The 24,139-nt window shown below is 41.4% G+C and overlaps 1 protein-coding gene across 1 annotated transcript in view; it reads right to left on the reverse strand.

Moving 5' to 3' along the window:
* ephb6 (eph receptor B6) overlaps positions 1–24,139 on the reverse strand; it is a 113,043-nt gene that overhangs the window by 17,428 nt on the left and 71,476 nt on the right. Inside the window, exons 6-8 of the mRNA XM_036595408.1 lie at positions 17,341–17,496; positions 15,672–15,943; positions 8,907–8,988 (exon numbers count right to left, since the gene is read on the reverse strand). Coding sequence (XP_036451301.1) covers positions 8,907–8,988; positions 15,672–15,943; positions 17,341–17,496 — 510 coding nt within the window. The remainder of the gene's footprint in view (positions 1–8,906; positions 8,989–15,671; positions 15,944–17,340; positions 17,497–24,139) is intronic.

A 24,139-nucleotide genomic window follows, 5' to 3' on the forward strand; every position in this document is an offset into this window, starting at 1 on the left:
TTCAGTCTAAATCATATTTTAAACCGTTTATTTTAATCTATTCATGGTGGAGGGATACAAGAAGGGTCTTCTAAGGCAAAATAGCCCCCAAAGAAAGCTTATTTTTTTCAGATTTTGACTATTTTATCATCATCAGTGTTACATATAGAACTCAGAAGAGTCCTGTAGGTTCACTGGAGGTTTTGGATATTAAATAAAACGGCTATATCTGTGTTGTAGTCATGGCGACCCCTGGTTCCTATCACCACCACTGTAAAGACATCTGAGTCTGTAAGTACATTTTCCAACTTTTTCTGAGCCTTCACTGCTATTTCAACTGTTATTAGATACTGAGGAAAACGTTATAATGCAAAATAAAATGTTGTCTCGATGCCATTCTGCTTTTATTCAGCCCTTTCATCACCTCAGACCGTTTTATATCTAACATTTGTAACATCCTGTCTTTCTGCTTTGTCCTTCCTTGTTTCTGTCTGTCTCTGCCTTTGTTTATCTCCCTCGTGTGTCTTCTTCCATGTGCTTTTGTTGTTGTTCTGGTCTTTGTCTCCTCCCCAGCCCTGCCCTCTTATCATCTGTCTCACCTGTCAGTTGTCTGTAGCCCTCTCATTAGTCACAGGTGTTTCTGGTCTGTTCCACGTATCTGTTCCTCTCAGGCCTTAATTTTTTTTTGTTGTTTCTCCTTTGTTTACCAGTTTACCTTACGTCCCTTCCTCTTTTCTTTCTGTCTAAATATTTTGTCTTTAGTGTTCTTTATCTGCTTAGTCACTTTTGTAGATTCATTACCTACAGTTTTCAATAAATCAAAGGACTTGCCAAAGGAGACTCTGCTGCTCAGGTATTTCTCCTTAAGCCATAATACGGATATCAGTAAAGTCACACGCTGTGCTCAGATTGGCAAAATAATAACTTGTCTAATGCTATTTGTCGTATGGAGTTTTAGGAGAGCTACCTTTAACCCTCCTGAGCTAAAGAGCAACATTTGAGCAGTGAAACTTCCTGTGGGATTTTGCATAAAGACCAATCAGACATAACATTATGACCACCTCCTTGTTTCTACGCTCCACTTACTATATAGGTGCACTTTGTAGTTCTACAGTTACAGACTGTAGTCCATCTGTTTCTCTGCATACTTTGTTAGCCTGTTCTTCAGTGGTCAGGACCCCCATGGACCCTCACAGAGCAGGTACTATTTGAGTGGTGGATCATTCTCAGCACTGCAGTAACACTGACGTGGTGGTGGCGTGTTAGTGTGTGTTGTGCTGGTACGAGTGGATCAGACAGCAGTGCTGCTGGAGTTTTTAAACACTGTGTCCACTAACTGTCCACTCTATTAGACACTCCTACCTTGTCGGTCCACCTTGTAGATGTAAAGTCAGAGACGACAGCTCATCTGCTGCTGCACAGTTTGTGTTGGTCATCCTCTAGTCCTTCATCAGTGGTCACAGGACGCTGCCCACAGGACGCTGTTGGCTGGATATTTTTGGTTGGTGGACTATTCTCAGTCCAGCAGTGACACTGAGGTGTTTAAAAACTCCAGCAGCACTGCTGTGTCTGATCCACTCAGACCAGCACAACACACACTAACACACCACCACCACATCAGTGTCACTGCAGTGCTGAGAATGATCCATCACCCAAATAGTACCTGCTCTGTGAGGGTCCATGGGGGTCCTGACCACTGAAGAACAGGGTAACAAAGTATCAGAGAAGCAGATGGACTACAGTCTGTAACTGTAGAACTACAAAGTGCACCTATATAGTAAGTGGAGCTGATAAAATGGACAATGAGCGTAGAAACAAGGAGGTGGTCATAATGTTATGCCTGACCGGTGTAAGTAAAAGTGCATGTTACCTTTTCATGACAAAGGTTATGTACTGTATTTTAACATTTGAACTGAATATATGCAACTTAATTATAGTAAGTAATATAAGTAATAAGCAATATTTTGGGCGTTTGTGGCTCTTGGGATTTACAGAAGAGCTCCTGTTTTATTTCTACTGGCACTCTCGGTCCCTCCTTTACATCACAAACTGCCTACAAATGACCTCAGAGGTGCATTCCTAACAGAGAGACACTCCCTTCTGCTATTCAGAGGTATGAGGAAACATTTAGGATACGTCTCTATGAACGACAAGCTGCAGAACTCGGGGGCAACGACCTGTTCTTTATGAAAATTTGGAGACCGACTAACTACACTCTTAAAAAGATGGTTCTTCAAGTGTTCTTTAGTAAAGAAAATGGTTCTAAATAGAACTCTGAACACACTTTTCATGATTAAAGGGTTCTTTGCATGATGAAATGGTTATTTAGACTGATGGAGAATGGCGTTCTATGTAGAAAAAACATTTTTGAAAAGAGTTCAATATAGCAGCAAAAAGGGTTCTACTATTGTTAAGATGTCAAGCCTGTAACAATAGAAGAACCATTTTTGGTGCTATATAGAACCCTTTTCACCTGCCCCCTGAACTCATAGCACACTTGAAAATGGTTCTTTAGGGGTTCTTTAGTAAAGAAATTGGTTCTATATAAAACCCTGAACACACTTTGCATGATTAAAGGGTTCTTTGCATCATGAAATGGTTATTTAGACTGATGGAGAATGGTGTTATAGATGGTTCTATACAGAACCTTTTTGAAAGGAGTTCTGTATAGCACGAAAAACGGTTGTTCTTTTGTGTCATGCGTGACATCATAACAACAGAAGAACCATTTTTGGTGCTATTTAGAACATTTTCCAAAAAAAAACCTTTTTCATGTGTCACCTGCCTCCTGAACTCATAGCACACTTGGAAATTATGGTTCCTCAGGGGTTCTTTAGTAAAGAAAATGGTTCTATATAGCACCAAAAAGGGCTCTTCTACTGTAACGCTGTCAAAGTGTCATAGTAGAAGAACCTTTTTTGGTGCAACATAAAACACTTTTCAAAAAGGTTCTATATAGCACCATCTACAGCACATTCAGCACGTTCTTCAGGGGTTCTTTAGTAAAGAAAATGGTTCTAAATAGAACCCTGAACACACTTTGCATGATTAAAGGGTTCTTTGCATCATGAAATGGTTCTTTAGACTGATGGAGAATGGTGTTGTAGATGGTTCTATATAGGGTTCTATATAGCACCAAAAAGGGTTCTGCTATTGTTAAGATGTCAAGTTTATAGCAACAGTAGAACCATTTTTGGTGCTATATAGAACCTTTTTTTTTAAAAAATCATTTTTTCATGCATCACCTACCTCTTGAACTCATAGCACACTCAAAATTATGGTTCTTCAGGGGTACTTTAGTAAAGAAAATGGTTCTATGTAGAACCATGAAGGCACTTCGCATGATTAAAGGGTTCTCTGGTAGAAATGGTTCTTTAGACTGATGGAGAATGGTGGTGCAGATGGTTCTATATAGAACCTTTTTGAAAAGTGTTCTATATAGCACCAAACAGAGTTCTGCTATTGTTAAGATGTCAAGCCTGTATCAATAGAAGAACCCTTTTTGGTGCTACATAGAACCTTTTAAAAATAAATAAATAAATACAAATTTTCACGTATCACCTGCCTCCTGAACTCACAGCACACACCTCAGGGGTTCTTTAGTAAAGAAAATGGTTTTATATAGCACCAAAAAGGGTTCTTCTATTGTAACGATGTCAAGCTTGTCACAGTAGTGGAACCCGTTTTGGTGCTATATAGAACCCTTTTCAAAAAGGTTCTATACAGGACCATGCACAGCACATTCTCCATCAATCTGAAGAACTATATCACCATGCAAAGAACCATTTGATCATGCAAAGCATTCATGGTTCTATATAGCTATATATAACATCTTCTTTACTGAAGAACCATGAAGAACCTTCATTTTGAAACGTGTACGATATTAAAAGGTCAGTCCTCTTTAGAGCAGAAATCTCCAGATAGTGTGTTGTATAGAGGGGGACGTAATAAAGTCAAGCACAATATATGTCCAGTTTTTCTCTGTTCTTGTTTTCTCCTTTTTGAGGATGTCCTTGTTTGGGGGTCCTGGGTGGGGGGGTTTATGTATTGGCCTGTGTTTTCATGGTAAAATGTACTCACAACTTGTGAATACATAATGTAATTTCTCAAAAAACAGCAGAAAACTAATATAAAAAAGGACATTTTTTTCATCCACCAAAATTCCTGCATGCACAAACCTGCAGATCGCTGGTTTAAACTGTCAAAAAAATGATGAAACGAACGAGCAGCAGACGAGTGAGCGAGTCCAGCAATGTTATAACAGAGAGAGAGAGGCAAAGAAAGACAGCAGGGCTGCTGAGAGAGATCAGTACGGAGGGAGAGCGTGAGAGTGAGGACGACAGAAACACAATCTGTGTGTGTGAGTGTGTGCATGTGAGTGTGTGTCTGTGTGTGTGCGTGTGTGTGTGTGCATGTGAGTGTGTGTATGTGTGTGTGTGTGTGTGCGTGTGAGTGTGTGTGTGTGTGTGTGTGTGTGTGTGTGGAGGGGGCGGTTAGCCTGAATTGTGTCTTTTGTTCCCAAAGTTTCTGCGAACTGCCACACTGATTAACCTCTCGCTCGCTCTCCTTCTCTCTCTCTCCTTTTCCCTCTCTTTCTGCTTTCTTGACCATTATGTGAGCTGACAGGATATCGTGACCCAAAGCCACCTGAGTCCAGAAAGCCAAGAAGGGGAAATGATGAGAGAGAGAGAGAGAGAGGAAGAGAGAGAGGGAGAAAGAGGCAAAAAGACACTGATAGCAGTTGACAGACAGACGGCAGACAGACAGACAGACACAGATACACAGAGTAAGCACACACTTGCACACTCAGACGTGAAGGAGAGAGCTAAAAGCATTCAGGAACAAAAGAGAAAAACAAAGAGAAAATAAAGGAGGGAGAAGATGACACGCTGACTCACTCTAACATGCGTCCACACCCAGAGCGCACCCACACACACACACACACACACACACACACACTATCACAGTTAAACACACCCACTCTGATCACACAAATCCGTTTAGATCAGTGGTCTGCAAGCTCATTCATGTGGGCATCTTGCTGTCTGCCCGTCACGTCTGCAGGATGTGGATAAAAACCTAGGCAGGGAGGCAGAATATGGCGACTGTGGGCCGATATTTTTCATACCGATGAATAAACATTTACAAAATATAGATATCTGGGGCCTACGATGGCGTTTTAGGGCCACTGTTAATAAAAATCAAAATAGAATATTTCTAGAAAAAAGTCGTAATATTTCGACAAAAAAGTCGTAATATTTCGAGAAAAAAAGTCGTACTATTTTGAGAAAAAAAACCTAATATATCGAGAAAAAAAGTTGTAGAATTACGGCATTAAAGTGGCATTAAGACCAGGAAAGGTCGCAGTATTGTGGCCAAAGTCTTTACAAAGGGAAGCAGCACCTCCTGGTGTTAAATGAGGGGCGGTGAGTTGGGGGAGTTCTACTTTCATATCGATTCACCCATAAAGAAACACTCAGTCTTCCTGTCTCTCCTGCACATCAGCACCAGCCTGTTATTAGGATAAGAACCGGCTGAAACAGCGGAGCAGGAAACTGTGTTTATCTAGAATAAAGAGCCAGACGGACTCGGAGGAAACTGTCTGTCTGTGTTGTTTAAGGAGAATCTCAGGCAGGGTCGTCTACACGGCTATCGGGGGCTGCATCTCCCCCCATTCAAAGAGGGCATGAAGTTTCACAGACAGTGAGAATGATGATCAGAATGATCCACAGAGAGACAGGAGTGAGTGGAGCTCCGGCGCCAGTACAGCAACCGAGACCCCAACGCGTTATGGCAGCCCCCCTACAGTTACAGTACAGCCCACTTTATCCTCCAAATATTACGACTTTTTTTCTCGAAATGTTATGACTTTATTCTCAAAGTCTACTATTTTTATTTTTATTAAAAGTGGCCCTTAAATCCCGTCGTAGGGGCCGTATAACAGAAACTTCCTATCTTTTTGTCCTAAGATCTGACAGGTCAAGAGAAGATTTTTCACAAATTCGTATTACAGAAGCAAATCTGATCCTAAATTAATCCTAACGTTGATCCTAACGTAATGAAGTTAGTTAGTGAGACAGCTAACGTTAGCTACCGTTACTGATGTAAAAAAGGTCAAATAAAACTAAAGCGTGATAAACTGTAAGAAATGAATACTGTGAGAGCGCCCCCTGCTGTTCATCAGAGCGTCGCCAAACGCTTTAGCCGAGCGCGCTAACGTTACTCCTCCTAATAGACAGACACACGTTCAGCTCCATCTCCTCATTATTCACCACCATCACTGTAATATTTCATCATCAACATTAAGACACGAAGGTGATCAGAGGGACGGTGGAGATCGAGTCTGCAGCGTCTGGGGCTTTTAAACGCTGTTGGAAAAAAACGAGTCCAAGCACCATTTTCAGTGTAGATAAAATCCCTGTCCCTGATAGCAAGAGGATATTGGACCACTGTTGGCCCTCTGATGGCAAAGCTGGTGGTCCACTGGTGTTTAGCTCAGCGTTTTTCAGGCGGCCCACCAGTAGTTAAGCAGAGTATTAGACAAAATTCCACTTACCATCGCTCATTTTCCACTCAGTCCGATTAACTTATCTTCCCTTCCTTCTTTTTTTTTTTAGTTATACTCTGTAAATTAGTTTAGTAAATAATTTTAATCCAGCTCAGCATCAGAAACGCTTTCTATAAACATATATATTTATATATATATTATATTAGGCCTAGTCATTAATTTGTTTTCTCTTAGATGTTTGTAATATTAGTAATTTGTAATAAAAGTCTCTCTGCATTTAAAATTTGTTTGAGGAGATTAAAACTAGTTAGAACTTGTATGCAGGACAGTAATCTGGGTGGTCCGAGGGTGGACCAGCAGTGGCAAACAGTCAGCGGGGTGCTGACCTTATCAAGCCAGGGGACTGATAGATGCTCGCTATCTGGGGTGCTGCCTATCACTGCGTAAAACAAGACGCTCTGGGTTTATCTTAAAGTTAAGAACATATTTAGGATATTTTGGCAGTTTAGGAAGTTTCTGTAAAACCGTTTTCTTATCTGGAAATAAGATTATAGACTTAAGAGATGTTGTTCTGTAATGGCTTCTGTCCTTAACTTCAGTCTTAACTGGAGTTGGCATGACAACAAAGCAGATAAGATATCATCTCAGACTTAAGAATTTTCTGTAATACGGCCCCTGGATTATAACTGCCTGGAGCCCCTGGATTATAACTGCCTGGAGCCCCTGGATTATAACTACCTGGAGCCCCTGGATTATAACTACCTGGATTCGCATTACAGAGAAATATGTTTATTTCAGTTGGGTTCAGATATGACAGCACAGTGAGGCCATTTTTATTGTTATTTTCTTCTGGAGTCAAATATCAAATATTAAATGTCATCAAATATCATCATGAAATATCAGCCGTATCTAAAGATCTTTTCACTGCTGATGATTTATTTTAAAGGGCCCACTTTCTACAGTTTTTCTTGCATTTTATTTTATCCCCTAAGGTCCACTAGTGAGATTTTCATGGATTTATGTGTCAAAAGGGAGGATCGAAAAAGGGTTCTTCAGCTTATAACAAAAGTGGAACCCTATATGGTGCTATATAGAACCTTTTTCGAAAAGCATCTACAGCACATTCTCCATCAATCTGAAGAACCCTCTCATGATGCAAAGAACCTTTTAATCATGCAAAGGGTTCTTTGAGTGTTTTTGTTTTGCCTTTAAGACTGAAATATTTAAATGAGCATTGTTCTGATTGGCTGCCCTTCATTGCCTCTCATTCAAAAACTCCAGCATGAATGGGCGGGGCTAAATTGCTACGGGCTGAACAGGCAAATGTATGTAAACATGTCGGTTTTTGCTACATCACAAAAACAATAAATGTTACAATGTTTACATCATACATCAAATATTTTTGTTTAAAGATTGATGGAGAATGTGCTATAGATGGTCCTATAGAGTTCTATATAGCACCCAAAAGAGTTCTTCTATTGTTATGATGTCAAACTTGTAAAAAAAAGAGCCTTTTAAAAAAGGTTCTATATAGAACCATCTACAGCACATTCTCCATCAATCTGAAGAACGCTTTACCAATGCAAAGGGTTCTCTGAGTGTTCATGGTTCTATATAGAACCATTTTCTTTATTAAAGAAACCCTAGAAGAACCATCTTTTATAAGAGCATAGAACCCTTTTCAAAAAGGTTCTACATAAAACCATACACAACAACTTCTACATTAATCTGAAGAAACATTTCACCATGCAAAGAACCATTTCAGCATTAAAATGGTTTTATATAAAACCCAAGGTTCTAAACAGAACCATTTGCCCTCACTAAGGAACCCTTAAGAAGCATCTCTGTAAGTGTACAGGCTCAAAAAGGCTGCTATGTTTGGTGATTATCTCTAAAGTTCCTTGCAAATATTTGTGCCGCTAATAAACTAAACTCTCAGAAATAAAGGTACTAAACTGTCTCTGGGTCAGTTCCCCTCTCATCACTGGGGTGGGACCCTCAAGGGTTCATCTCAGTACCTTTAGTCAGGGAACATAACTGAACCATAATCCACTGAAATGATATGTTCTAAGCTGTACTGACTCCACACACCCCGTCTCGTCTCCAGGCTTTTATTTTACTGTTCTGTTTTAAAACATTCGGTTATGAAAAGGTACAAATACAAACTTTTCACCTGGAAAAACTTATTTAAGGTTCACAATCAGACCTTAGAACCACTGTTGGAGCTTTGAGGGAACATTTACACTGTTTGTACCTTGATGAACTAAAAACATACCTGAACAGAACCTTTATTTCTAACAGTGTACAGAGTATTAAAGACGACACTGATTCGGGTTAAGAAGCCCTCAGAAAGGCCGAGGCTGATGGAAAGACGTTAACACAGATACACATTACAAGAAACAAACCTCTCTTCTCTCACCTGATTGGCTGGTGGTGAAGTTGATACTAGCAAACTGCGGTGGGAAGGGACTGAGGCCAGAAACGTCGTTCATTGCTTGAACCTGTCAATCAAATATAATCACAAATCAGTAGTTATGATTTTATAATCCAGAAAAAGCTTTGCTGTTTGCAGTACAGGTTATTTTTGATTGTGGTGACGGCGCTGCACCACATAATGTTCTGCATTTCGTCTTTAAAGCAATGGTTCAACCAAAAATGAACAGTTCCCCCCACCCCCTCACTCCAAACCAGTCAAGACATGTTTGGTTCTTCCAGAAGTCAAGAAGCTTCTTTACTCTTGGAGAGCTAATGGCCAGGCTAACGCAGCTAACAAGCAAAGTTAACCGCCGACCAGTTAGCATCGTGCTGCTCGCCTTAATCACACTCGCCTCAAAGCATGTGGAGATGTTCAGTATCTCTAACAGACCAGCTCACATGGTTTCAGACACTGTATGACACACTGTTATCTGTAAACATGGCAAAAAGAGGTCTTTCCACAGTATATGTTAAATCAAGGCAGGAGAAAGAAGCTAACAGCAGGCTAACTGAAGATGGCTGGAGAAACACATGCAGGACACAGTCTACCGTCTCAGCTTCAGGTCTGTGGGAGTTCACCTCCAAAAACATCTGAAGGTTTTTTATAACTCCAAAAATTACAAAGATACAAAGCTACAAACTTTTTTTCTCAAAATATTACGACTTTTTTCACGAAATATTACGACTTTTTTTACTCAAAATATTACGACTTTATTCTCAAAGTCTACTTTTTTATTTTTATTAAAAGTGGCCCTAAAACGCCGTCGTAGTATTACACAAACTTCCTATCTGACAGGTCAAGATAAGATTTTTCACAAATTCGTATTACAGAAGCAAAACTGATCTTAATTTATTAATCTTATCTTATCTTACAGCATCTTTTCTTATTTCAAGTTCTTAACTTTCTCGATTGAAGTCGACAAACAACTGTCGTGTCTGTTACTTAGCAACCGACCCTACGTGCACAGCTGAAACGTGTCTAGCCACGTAAGCCCCATAATAAACGAACGGGGTCAGTGTTGGAGAATGTGTGGCTGGTTAGTTTCACATTTTTTGGGAGTGTCCTAATATTTATCGCTCTTTAACCTTTTCAACACCTTGGAACCACCGGTGGCTCCAAAACGCACTTCGTCATATTCTTCGTAACTTTCATATTTCATAAGCTACATTCTAAAGGTGGGGGTCGTATGAGAGCTGTAACTGTCTTCTATCCAATCAGATAGATGGGTGATGTAATTTTAAACCCTTATAATAAAAGAAGCTGAACTTTTCCACAAATCTGGGCTATAAACTATAAACAGATGGCGTTTCTTCAGTGATCTGCTCTGTAAAAATTACTTTTATAAAATAATACAAAGAGCGTCTAAGATTTTTGGCTTTCAGCAGTAAATTGTAAGCATATAGCAATATATGTGATCATAAAACACATGTTCTGTTAATTTGAGAGGAACTTTTACAAAAAATTAATTAATTAATTAATAAATAAAAATGTACAGTAATTTCATGCAGATACTGAATAATCTGCCTTACGATTTGGTCGTGTAAATTCAGATGGACAAACCAAAACATACCCTGGTCAATAAGAGGTTAAGCGTTCTTTAGTGAAGAAAATGGTTCTATACAGAATCATGAAAGGGTTCTATGCATCATGAAAGGGTTCTTCAGACTGATGGAGAATGCGCTGTAGATGGCTCCACATAGCACCAAAAAGTGTTCCACTATTGTTACAAGCCAAAGAACCCTTTCTGCTAAGAGTGTAGATGTGGTAACAGAGAGCAGGTCAATAATCAGCTCAGAGAAATTCGGGAAATGTGCCAACTGGGCTGAAAAAGCCAGATGGATATTTACTACAAAATGAGCAGGTAGTAAAAAAAGCAATAACCAGGAAATGGTTGAGGAAAGAGTCTCCAACAATCCCTGAGGGGGAAGAAACAGTGCAGGAAATTTATATAATGGACTGATTGGCTTTTCTGCTGAGATACGCTACTAAAAATGTGAAAAATACTGCAAAAACTGGAAACCTTATGAGAATCTACAGTGATTTCTTTACTATACGGTTGTTTACTCTGGAGAACCTTCTTTGTGCCATTGGAATTGGACAGGAGCGAAAGACCCCCCCTCTGCTTAAAAATACCCTGTCCTTGCATGAATGAAAATCATGGGCCATGAAGACCTCGACGATTTCAAAGGACAGTTATGGACATAAAAGACACACAGACCTTAATATTGTATGTAATCCAGCTTCGTTTCAGTTCTCGTCTATCATAATATTAAGCATTTCACCTTCTTTTTGATGAGCCTGTCTATAGTCCCTTGGTCTGTCTGTTCTGTCTGGATTAGGCCCAGTTTTCTTCTTCACTTTTGGCTGAAGTGTGGTCCTAATCTGGTATGTATGTGGCCCACAACCGGGAGAGGTCTGCCCAAGTGCTGTCAATCCATACGGCAAGTGGGCCGGTTGAAAATGGGGGAGATGTGGGCCAGAATAATTTTGATATCTTTAACGAGTCTGGTGCGGATCTGTTCCAGATACGACCCACATCTTATGGTCATCTTCTGGTCCGGATTAGGCCCAGTTGTGTGCTTCACCTTTGGCAGACATGTGGCCCTAGTCTGGTGTGTACATGGCCCACATCTAGCAACCGGGAGTGGTCCGTCCAAGTGCCGTCAATCCATGTGGCATGTGGGCCAGATCTGGGCCAGAATAACTTTGCTATCTGGGAGAAGTTAAAGAAGTAAGAAGGATTTAAAGGAAAAACAAAACAGCCTTGAGGGCCTGAATTATTTGTTCTTTTGTTCATTTACTGACTGGTGTGTCACACAGGGTTAATGTATAACATATTTAGACCGGACACCGCTCATTTGCTTACCCGCATCAGTGAGCTGAGCATCTAAAACACATTAAAACTGGCTTTCATTAACAAACACAGTGATGTTCTGAGACCCCGAATGAAAACAATTTGCAGAACAAGCCGGTCTTGTACACAAACGGAATAACCGCTATATCTGACTGTCAAGAGAAATGAGTAGGGTCATTTCTGCAAATGGGCTTGGCAAATGAACACCACACTTCAGTGTTTTCTTCACACGGCCACGGACGTCTAGCCCACTTTTAGATAAGTGAGAAAGGGGTCAACATTATGGTAGACAGGACCATGAGGTGGACTAAAGAGGCAGCAGCAATCATGTCCATTATATCAGCATAAATAGTACAAAAACAGGCCAAGTTTTCAGAAGCCAGATTTTGTCCCCACCATAAATAATCACATCTTATTTGCTCAAATTTGACCCTTTTTCCATTCAAAGCAATAGTTATAGTTGTATAAGTGGACAAAATAAGCTTCATCAGAACCAGTTATTACCTTTAATTCAACAACATTATTTTCGTCCTGTGACTGCAGAGTTCACATTGACCTAAACATGAAAATCACAGGAATATCATACGTTTTAAACACTGTGTCCACTCACTGTCCACTCTATTAGACACTCCTACCTTGTCGCTCCACCTTGTAGATGTAAAGTCAGAGACGATAGCTCATCTGCTGCTGCACAGTTTGTGTTGGTCATCCTCTAGTCCTTCATCGGTGGTCACAAGATGCTGCCCACAGGACAGATATTGTTGGTTCTCAGTCCAGCAGCGACACTGAGGTGTTTAAAAACTCCAACAGCACTGCTGTGTCTGATCCACTCAGACCAGCACAACACACACTAACACACCACCACCACATCAGTGTTACCGCAGTGCTGAGAATGATCCACCGCCCAAATAGTACCTGCTCTGTGAGGGTCCAAGGGGGTCCTGACCACTGAACAACAGGGTAAAAGGGGGCTAACAAAGTACACAGAGAAACAGATGGACTACAGTCTGTAAATGTAGAACTACAAAGTGCTCCTATATGGTCAGTGGAGCTGATAAAGTGGACAGTGAGTGCCTGATTGGTGCATATTGAATTTAGCAAGCCAGCAACATTACTTCAAACTTAATATTACAGTGATAAAGCAGAAACAGTTAAGCAGAAACAACATAGTTTCATGTATCTCTCCTTTCTTGCAACATTATCTAACCCATTGATATCGCACCCACCCAGCACATCCGGCAAAAAAAAGGTTTTCCACAGATGATTAGTCTGACATCTACTGAAAATGTCAAACTCATTTTGTACTAAATAAACTTTGTTCAGGGATCAAAGTCTAATTGTTCATTTTATAACCCCACTGCTTTTCTGAAGGCTGATTCTTTTAAACTGAATCATGTCAGCAGATTTTGGCATTTGATTTTTCCTGGTAATGACACACACACACACACACACACACACAGACACACACACACACACACAATTTGGTACTGCCAAATTACCCAATCAGAAGACTTTCTTTTCTCCTTTCTAAGGCTAAACAGGACTCACCAACTACCACAGCAGGACCCCATTCTAAAAACCTCCATCTGACAAAAATATAAAGTAATATGATGAACATAATGCAGATGAGAACACTAGAGGCTAACCCAGGAGTCAGCAACATGTGGCTCCACAGCCAAATTAGATTTTCAGGTAAAAATAAAATAACCCTCTTTTAAAATAAAGCTCTGCTGATCGTTCTAACACAGTTTTAACAATGAATGGTCCTAAACTCTGGAGTTAATGTAGAACTGCTAATTCACCCTTTAACCCTGAAGATCAGCGCAGACTGCTGGTCACCACAGCAACGCAGACAACAGTCTCGCCTAGCTAGTAGCTAACGAAACGGCAAAGAGAGAGATTTAAGACAAACAACGATAATTTGGAGACGAATGGACTTATTGGCATGTATAATCACTCCAGCTGGTTTCCTGATACGTTTAATCTGCAACCAGAAACTGTCAAACAGTACAAAGGCATGAAGCTGAAGTCAGTTTCTTGTTCTGATTTTCCTGTTCCACCTTAAATGGTGCCTGAGGCGCCAGAACGTAACTGCAGCATCATTTAAGGTGGAAGGGGACAATTCCAACAAGAAGCTGCCGAATGAGAATCTGACTTCAGCTTTGTAAAAAGTTGAATGCTGAGAGACATTTTACAAGAAACTGTTCCACTTTTGAGGAAATGTTTCCTGCCTGAGATGCGAGAAAAGCGGCTGTAGCTGAGCTAAAGCTTAGAGCAGAGCAAAGTAAGTCTGAGTTTTTGTTTATATTATATTTTGGAGCCTTTACTAGTACATCAGCACATACTGAGACACATTTACAGCCAAGATGGTAAAATGGACATACAATGTTGTGGCTCCCAAGGTGGTTTGATTTTTGTTGAAAGGACAAAATGGCTCTTCTTAACATTTGGGTTGCGACCCCTGGGCTAACCTAACAGTTCAGAGGGGACATCTCTCATGGGCCCACTGCACGTGATGAGGAGCGAATTTCCATCTAATACTCTTTTATAGCTTGTTAAAATTCTAAAATAGCAATCTTGCACTGCCATTAGACTCCTTGAAGATTAAATTAGAAGCCCCATTTTTGTAAACAGCTATTCTCTGAAGCTTTACAGCTTGGATGGCTGCACGTTTTATGCTTGGCTTTGGACCTACACAGTGCTTGTTGGGAAGGAGCCGGCTTGCAGAACACTGTCTCCTGAATATTACAAATCAGGGTCAGAAATTTATTTTAAAAAAGCCTAAATTAATGCATCACTGCTTTGAGATGCTTCAGTCTGTAAGTGGCCATTAACCTGCATTGATTTTGGAATGTGTAATGGATCATAATTGATGTTTAACCCCTTAAAATCCCTTTATTACACACTATGACTCATTATTTAGTAACTACACGGACTACAGTGCAAACTGGCTGAGTTATTTGTAGATCATAGAAGTGTGTAGTCAAACTTTTTTTGGTCAGTTTTGACCATAAGACAAGTCAGAGTTCTCATTCTATTTTCTCAACTTGCACACCAAAAATGATTTGACTGCATGAGTGAAGCTTTACCATTCGACTCTGTTCCCAAAATTATTGTCAGGAAATATAATATATATTTACACTTTTTAATTCTTGTAAACTATATGGTTATTAGTAGTTTGCATGCAACATGGGCAGCATGTTGAAATTCACTGACATACGCAGGTGTGACTGGGCCTCTATGCTCGTGATCTAAATTGAGCCACTGTAGATTTTTAAAATGTAGTTATGTTATAACTGAGGTTTGAGGGGAGGAGCATGGCTGAAACCCCTCCTTCTTTCAATCTAACGCCCTGTAAATTCACATCCTCACCTTCCGTTCCTGTGACGACGTGTTCGCAATCCCCACCGCCACCCCATCTCCTCCCTGCTCCTCAGTCCTGCACCAGGCCTACTACAGCTATGAGGAGGGTCTGGCCTTCTAGCTACAGGCAGAAGCTGCCCAGGTTCTCGGAGTTCTCCCCCCTCCCTCAATCAATTCTCCCTCATACTACCACCACCATGTTGAAGGCACGGTCTCACAAATAAGCAAATTAGCTTATTAAAAAAATGAGCATGACTCATATTCCAGGTACAGCACATATAGAGCCTGTATGTCACCCAAGTCTGTTGCGAATGCGTACGTTTAAACCAATCATCCTCGAGGGCTCTTGCCACACAGGTCTGCGTCTTGCTGACATCACCAAAGTGTGGACTTTGGTGAGGAGGACTGCAGGTCTTGGGGCACCGTTTGGGACTGGCCGTTACAGTGTGTTCCGAGGGTGCTTATGGTCAGTGGCTAATACGTCTGCTTACCTGTATAAGGTAGGTGACTCGGGTAAGCAGGTTGTTGAGGGTGACTTTGCTCTGCCTCAGGCCGGTTTGGGACGGTGTGTACGTGACGGTCTCGCCGCACCAGGAGCAGGCGTTGGGGGGTGTGTTTGTGGCAGAGGGGCAGATTCGGCACACCACGCCGTACCACACTTCGCTCCGCCCGCCCATGTTCAGCGGGGGCCTCCAGCGCAGTGACACGCCCCCCTCTGTGCTCTCATACTCCCAGGTCAGAGATACTGGGGCGGAGGGCGGGGCTGGGGGGATGGAGCAGACACAGTGTTAATACAGTACTCGTAAAAATGTGTGGAATCAATGTTTTTAATAATATGAAAAAGTGCATAAAATGAGTCGATATGCTAATCCTGTACAACTTCCACAGCTTTAAAAAAAATTAAGTAGAAAATTAAGAAGCTGCAAAAAAAAGAAAAAAGTTACAATGAAATTAACGTCCAAAATGTCTCATGTTTTGACAGAATAAAATTGAAGACATCAAAGCTTTATTGAACAGCTATGCTAACCCTATCATAAGCATTTTAGCTCACAGGCATTCAGAATAGAACAGCTTTAGGTTTAATAAAAAGCTCCTGTTTTTTATGTGTTATTGTGAAAATCAGAGATTCTGTTTTTACCCTATAACGGTTGTTAAAATAAAACAGCTAAGCTGGATACTTCATTAGATATAAACTCAAGTAAAGGTCAAGGTTTTTATTGCACTCAAAAGAAATAGATTTTTAAGGGAAAAATATACCATATATGTCCAAAGAAAAGCATGTATGCGCAAAATGGTAACTTTACATTAACTTACAATAAAAGTTAAAGGTTTTTGCCATCTTCTGTAAAGAGATTTTATTTGAAGCTATTTTGGAGCATTTTTATTGGTCCGTTCATCATGAAATTTTCAGAAAATGTGACGCTGATGAGCTCAAGTTGTGTACAAAAATAAAACTGGACAATGGAGATATTGAAGTACATTATTGGTTGTCATGGGCGACATTTGAGACATGGGGGGGCAAGCCATTTCAGTCAACTATATACTAAGTACATAACCTATTTTTATTTGTCGCCTAGATTTGATGCTTTAATAAGTGCTAATCGTTGACGCTGCTCTTTATTGAGAGGGACACCTCTGCACTCGTCTCCTCTTTGGGAAATCCATAGCGATGACAAACAAACAAACAGCAGGTCCGCTTCAGTGCGTGTTCTGGAGCTGAGAATGTTGTATCCGATTCAGTTCCCCCTCAAATTCACACTCCCCTTCACAATGCGTGCCTGAGGGCTTGATTTGTGAAGGGGAACGGGAATTTGAGGGGGAACTGAATCGGATACAACACCTGTCCTCTTCCATGGATGTTGTGGGTCTCGGTAGTTGTTTTGAGCGCATAAGTCAAACTTGAGCTTCTAGTAGTGCAGTGCTTTTGATAGTACATTGCATTGCATTAAAAAAAACGTGTCACATCAGTATGCAGACTGCCCCCTAGTGTCATGGAGATAAGTCTCTGTACATAGTAGAGAGTTTAGACAAACGTCAATGTTTCATAATTAAAGTGAGCTGACAAACATTTTAGCGGAGGCAATAGTCCCCCCCTTGCCCCCCCCATAAAATGTCACCCATGGTGGTTAAAATGTGTTTCCACCACTGTGGGGTGCTCACCTGTGCAGGCAGTGTTGTTAGCATCAGTAGGCGCTCGGTAAAACCCACTGCGGCACTCGCACACTTTCGAAGCCTCTAAGCCGGTCCTGCTGTTAGCTGGGCACTCTGAGCAAGGGACCGAACCTGCGACGGCCTTATAGAAGCCCACCGGACAGGCTGCGGATGACAGGATATGGGAAAGAAAGAGAGAGGTAATGAGGAGAAAATCTGACAGGGGTGGTTAACATTTTCAGAAAAATGTCAGCTTTACCTGTGCGTCAGCACCGCACACTCAGAGGGGGCTCGGCAAACACGGCTAAGTAGGAACCGTCTTATGTGAGTCAGCCAGGTGATGCATTTTATGGCATGACAAATGAAATGTAAATGACTGCACAGGCAGTCCATCTCCATAATGATCTGTATCAAATAAACCTTCCGAGTGCGTCTACATTTATTTGGCACTGAGGATATTTTTTTGTTCCCTGCTGCCTGTGCTGGGATTAAATGATGCATAAAGCTCAGCTCATGGAAGAAGCAATGCTAAAGACAAAACCACATTTACACACGTACACTAGAGCACATTATACTTTGGAGCAGGTTAAAGTGTCAGGCCTGAAGTGTGATTAAAAAAATAAAAATTTTGTAAGATTATGAGCACTAGCTTCATCAATGCAGGATATGTATATATATATATCGCTGTTGTCAGAAGAAAACCTCATATCTCCAAAATGGTAACTTTACAGGAGAAGGAAAAACCTACTTTACTTTTAATGTAAGTCAGTGGAACCAGAATTTTTTCCAAGTAATTTCAGGCCATTTATTTTGGTCCATTCATCATGAAATTTACACACAATGTAAAGAGCAACATGTATTTTCAAATTATGTCAAAAACTGAGAAACGACAAAAATGGAGATACGCTGTCAGAAGAGAACCTCGTATCTCCAGAAGAGTAACTCTACAGGACAAAGAAATATATACATATATTACGGGAGTCCAGAGAGGCCACAAGGTAGTTAGAATTTTCTGGATTGTCATCCTGAGATAATAATTTTCTTGTTATCTGAAGATAACAAAGTTGTTATTATCTAAAGATAATGACCCAGAAAATCATAGCAACAGCTCAATGCCTCTTTTCGGACTTCCACAATATATATATATATATATGTATATATATAATGTGTGTGTATACATGTGCTATGACGCTAATGTACCTATTTCATCACTGTCGGAACAAAATCTTTAACTTTTTGCTTTTTAATTTTTTGACTTAATTTGAAAAAGTGAGCTGCTCTTTACATTGTATCAAAGTTTCGTGATGAAAGGACCAGTAGAAATGATCCAGATTCAGATAAAATCACTTTCCATTAACTTCCATCATAAGCTAAGATCAATTCTCTTCTTCTCCTGTAAAGTGATTATTTCAGAGATAAGAGGTTTTGTTCCCACAGTGACGATATAAAATGGTATGAAAAAGTTGGAACATCTCCGCTCAAATGACAAGTTTTGTTGATTAAACATGGAGATTTTCTGTTATCTTCAGTGCACAGTTTCCATTTATTTGCTAAATTTAGCACACTGGGAAAAAAAATATACAAAAACTTTTACACGGGTCACATTTCACTTTTTCCCAATAACTTAAAATTCAACAAAACAGACAGTAAATGTGTGGAAGTGTTTTCTCTCTGGAGGGTTTTTTACTCCTTTTCACTTAGAAAATCAACAAAACGTCATTTAGCCAGGGGTGCCCAAACTTTTGCACATAATTACTTTTTATGTATTTAGCAGACGCTCTTTTCCAGAATGACTTTTAAATTATGTGTTAGAGGTAGGAGGATGTAGCATTAGCAGTCTTGCCCAATGACTCTTACTGTGATAGTGTGGAGAATCAAACCCCTGTCTGCTGCATGCAGGGCAGCGCTGTTAGCCACTACACTGACCCAACCACACATATAAATAAACAAAGTGGATAAAAGCTCAAAACTGTCCTAGTAGCATCTAAAAGCGTGAATTTTGGCTGAACTTTTGTCCACTTATATAGCTTTATGGCATAGGCTTCCATCACGTTAGCTACATTAATCTGGCTCACTTACTTCTCCAAATGCCTGTGTTGCTTCGTCCTTCCTCTGTGTGTGTGTCACTCACTCGAGTCTCAGTGCTCACTGTAATGCACAGATCTGATTGGCTGAGTAGCATCACATGTGATATTTACGACGCATGCGATTGGTCTGTGAGCTTCCGATAAAAATAGGACAACCCCATCGAAATTAAATAATTCTCTATAGTTTATCGGTTATAGGCCCAGGTCCACATAGGACAGCGTCTGGGTCCGGACTCGGAACGTGGTCTGCCTATTAGTGACCTCTGGGCTAGAGGGTTGGGGCTGGAGGGGCTCTATCAGGGTGTAAAGTATGGGACCTTAGATTTCAAGCATGGTCGAGTTTTAAGGCTCGAAATTCGGCTGAAAGTGTTAAGTTTGAGGCTCCAGAACTTAAAAATGGTGGGAGCTCTCCAAAATCGGCTCAGTGGCCTACATGGCTGGCCATTTTTTTACTTCTGACCTCCACATCTCCGGTTCCCTGTGGCCTAGAAGGTCAGGGCTTGTTTTAAAGGGCAGGATGAGCTCTACACAAAGTAAAGTTTGGGATAAATCAGCTAAAGCGGGCCATTTTTTTATTTGTCTCAGCTGACTGACTACATCATTTGGAGTAAAGGGGTGGACCGACTGTGAAGCTGATTTTTGGCCCAACTCTCAGTTTAACACTGAGAAATGCTGACACTGTAATAGAGGCTAACAGCAGGCCTGGGCTGCAGCTCAGCAGACAGAGCTGTGGAGGTGTTTGGCCTCAGTGGGTCCTAAAGGACTACAGAAGCTACAACAGTGTTAGCTTTCAAACTCCTCACACATCCTCCAGCCTCCAGAGCTCAGCCCTGTCTAACAAGTGTAACACCATTTCAAGCCTAACTTTCAGTATTGAGCGAGGGCGCGACGACGGAGGGCAAAGAGGTGGGGAGAGAGAGAGAGAGAGAGAGAGAGAGAGAGAGTTGGTTAAAACAGTGGCAAGAGAAAGACTGTTGGGATTCAAGATAAAAGGCTTTCCATGTTCTCACTTGTCTGTCAAATCCGGGATTCTCTCTCCGACACCATCGCGAGAGGTGAGAGGGAGAGGAAGACAGAAGGAGAGAAACACAGGAAGATGTTTTCCATCCATCTTTCATGCTGTTGGATCACATTATCCAACGTGTTCTCCTACAGACGTGACAAAGAAGCTCTGCGTCAGGTACAAAACCTCCCTGACGCTCCTCTGGCTCCGCCTACCTTTTAACCTCGACGCCTCCTACTGGCTCACACCGCTCGCATCATTCACCAATCAGAGCTCATCAGGTACCACTCGATTCCTTTCCTCATCTCCCATAATTCTCTGATGGTTTGTTTCTTTTTGTCTGTTCAGCTGAAACCAACAATTATTTCTATAATTAATTATTTTGTATTTAATTAATATTTAATTCATTATATTGATGTGAAAAATCATATTTAGCCAATTTTTCTTTTACCCCAAACGTAGCCAATTAGCCACGACAATTTAAGAGTCCAGATTTTGCTGATTTAGTTTAGAAACTGGAGCTACGAGGCTTATGTTGCTAACAAACAGTAGACCTCAATAGTCACCCAAATAGCCCAAATAATTTCTGTAAAAAATTGACCCACTCAAATCATTTTAATGCTAAAATCATTATTGGTCATTTTGTGTTTAAACACCTCAGTGTCGCTGCTGGACTGAGAACCAAAAATATCCAGCCAACAGCGTCCTGTGACCACTGATGAAGGACTAGAGGATGACCAACACAAACTTTGCAGCAGCAGATGAGCTATCGTCTCCGACTTTACATCTACAAGGTGGACTGACAAGATAGGAGTGTCTAATAGAGTCGACAGTGAGTGGACACAGTGTTTAAAAACTCCAGCAGCACTGCTGTGTCTGATCCACTCAGACCAGCACAACACACACTAACACACCACCACCACGTCAGTGTTACTGCAGTGCTGAGAATGACCCACCACCCAAATAGTACCTGCTCTGTGAGGGTCCATGGGGGTCCTGACCACTGAAGAACAGGGTAAAAGGGGGCTAACAAAGTATCAGAGAAACAGATGGACTACAGTCTGTAACTGTAGAACTACAAAGTGCACCTATATAGTAAGTGGAGCTGATAAAGTGGACAATGAGTCTATCGATCTATAACTGTGATTAATAGTAATTAACGACACAAAATAATGTAATTAATTGTGATAAATGATTTGAATTGTTTGACAGGCCTGGTCCTAACATACATATGCATGCAAATGCACACACACACACACACACACACACACAAACAACCAAACAGCAGCTTCAAAGTGTGTATATGTGTGAATGGAAAAGGTAAAAATGAGAGAGAGACACAGAGACAGAGAAAGAGAGAGAGAGAGAAGCCTAATGACAAAAGAAAGACTGTTTCTGTAAGTAGAGAAACAGAGAAATGGGGGAAAAGTTGGCATTTGAAAGAGAAGAAAAATGTTTTATTCTTGGAGACTGAAAGGAAGGAATTCAGGGATGCAGATTATGAAATGAGGCAGAGAGAGAGAGAAAGAGAGAGAGAGAAAGAGAGAGAGAGACGTCAGTGGAGTGTGTAATTTGGCGTTGACATCGTACTTGGTATTTAGATCGCTGACCCAATTTCTCCTTCTCTCTCGCTCGCTCTCTCGCTCGCTCGCTCACTCATTCGTCTGTGACCATTCTTTTCATTTCGCTCGCAGGGCTGCATTCTGGCCCAAACACGCAAACACACCAACGTCCACGCTCGCTCGCACAGCTCGGCTCAGATAGGGCCTTCAAAAACGACCAAACAAAACCATGAGCTAACACTCCGACACGCTCGCGCTCGCTCAGACGGGCAGAAGTGGACAGGCCTTCTCTATATTGTTCTTGTTCTCTCGCACTCATTATATTTCACTGTAATGCTCTGCTGGCCCGCTGGCATTGGATGTAAAACCCATTAGAGTTGATTGGATTGTCCTACATTAGCAGAATAAGGCTTTTCCTGGATATATTCCTGCACCGTCAAACCACCCAAAAAAAGCCTCAGCTGCACCCCCTGTGAAACCTTTTATGCGTTTGGCAGACACTTTTTTCCAGAATGACTTTTTCATTTATTAATCGTGTGTTAGAGGTAGGAGGATGTAGAATTAGCAGTCTTGCCTGAGGACTCTTACTGCTACAGTGTGGAGAATCAAACCCCCAGGGCAGCGCTGTTCGCCACTACACTGACCCAACCACATATATGAATAAACAAAATGGATAGAAGTCCATCACATAGCTCAAACTGTCCAAGTAGCATCTTTAGAGTGGATTTCAGCCGAACTTTGGTCCATTTTCATAGACAGCATTATACAATACGCTTCCATTACGTGTTAGCTACATTAGCCAAGCAGCTAACATGCTTATGTCTCCGGTTCCCTGTGGGTTAGAGGGTTGGGGGTGGGCTTGTTTGAAAGGGCAGGAGGGCTCTATCAGGGTGTAAAGTTTGGGGCTCAGAATTTGGCAGGAAAGTGTAAAGCTTGAGGCTCCAGAACTTAAAAAACGATGGGGGCTGTCCAAAAAACAGCTCAGTGGATCATAAGGGGGGAGTATTATACTCCACTTGTATCTCCGGTCCTCTTTGGGCTAGAGGGTCGGGCGTGGGCTCGTTTTAGGGGGCAGGAGAGGCTCGATCAGGGTGTAAAGTTTGGGGCTCAGAATTTGGCTGAAAGTGTAAAGCTCTGCAACTTAAAACCAGTGGGAGCTGTCCAAAATCGGCTCGGTGGATCATAAGGGGGGAGTATTTTAAGTGGACAGAGTTTGGTGTGAGCTACATGTTAGCTACATTGGCCTAGCTACTTGGCTAATGTCGCTAACATGTTCCTCCGTTTGTATCTCTGGTTCTCTTTGGGCTAGAGGGTCAGGGGTGGACTTGTTTTACAGGGCAGGAGAGACTCTATCTAGGGTGTAAAGTTGGGGCTTGAAATTTGGCTGAAAGTGTAAAGCTCTGCAACTTAAAAACAGTGAGAGCTGGCCAAAATCGGCTCGGTGGATCATGAGGGGGAGTACTGTAAGTGGACAGAGTTTGGTGCTGATCAGAGCTACGTGGCGGGCCATTTTTTTTACCTCCAAGCTTCGCATCTCCAGTTCCCCGTGGGCTCGGACCGTCCCTCTAAGCTCTTTTGGTGGAGCTACGTGGCGGGCCATTTTTTTTTCTGGTATCAGAAGCAAACTTCTGACACCAAACATGTCTTGGCTGATTGACTACACTCAGAGTAACGGGGGGACCGACTGTAAAGCTGATTTTTGGCCAAACTCCCAGTTTAACACTAAGAAATGCTGACACTGTAATAGAGGCTAACAGCAGGCCTGAGCTGCAGCTCAGCAGACAGAGCTGTGAAGTGTTTGGCCTCGCTGGGTCCTAAAGGACAACAGAAGCTACAGCAGTGTTAGCTTTCAAACTCCTCACATGTTCCCCTGTGACCCCCTGTGAAACCAATACCAACACGCAAAGAAGCCGAACGAAACCCAAAGCCTGAGTTTTCCTGTATCCAAGATTGATTTCATTAACTTGTTGCTATGTTTGAGGTTTTAAGTCTATCTGTATTACCTTTACTGAAGTCAGAGACCCCCCTTCGTTTATTACATTTACAGCCAAACATCCTTTAAATACTTTATTATACAATTTCAGTAGCTCTTTCTAAGGAGATCAGATATAAACTAATCCACTTGCATGCAGAAGGGGAAAGTCAGGAGAAAGTAA

Source organism: Colossoma macropomum, unplaced genomic scaffold (genome assembly GCF_904425465.1).
Source record: "Colossoma macropomum unplaced genomic scaffold, Colossoma_macropomum, whole genome shotgun sequence".
Lineage (NCBI taxonomy): Eukaryota > Metazoa > Chordata > Actinopteri > Characiformes > Serrasalmidae > Colossoma > Colossoma macropomum.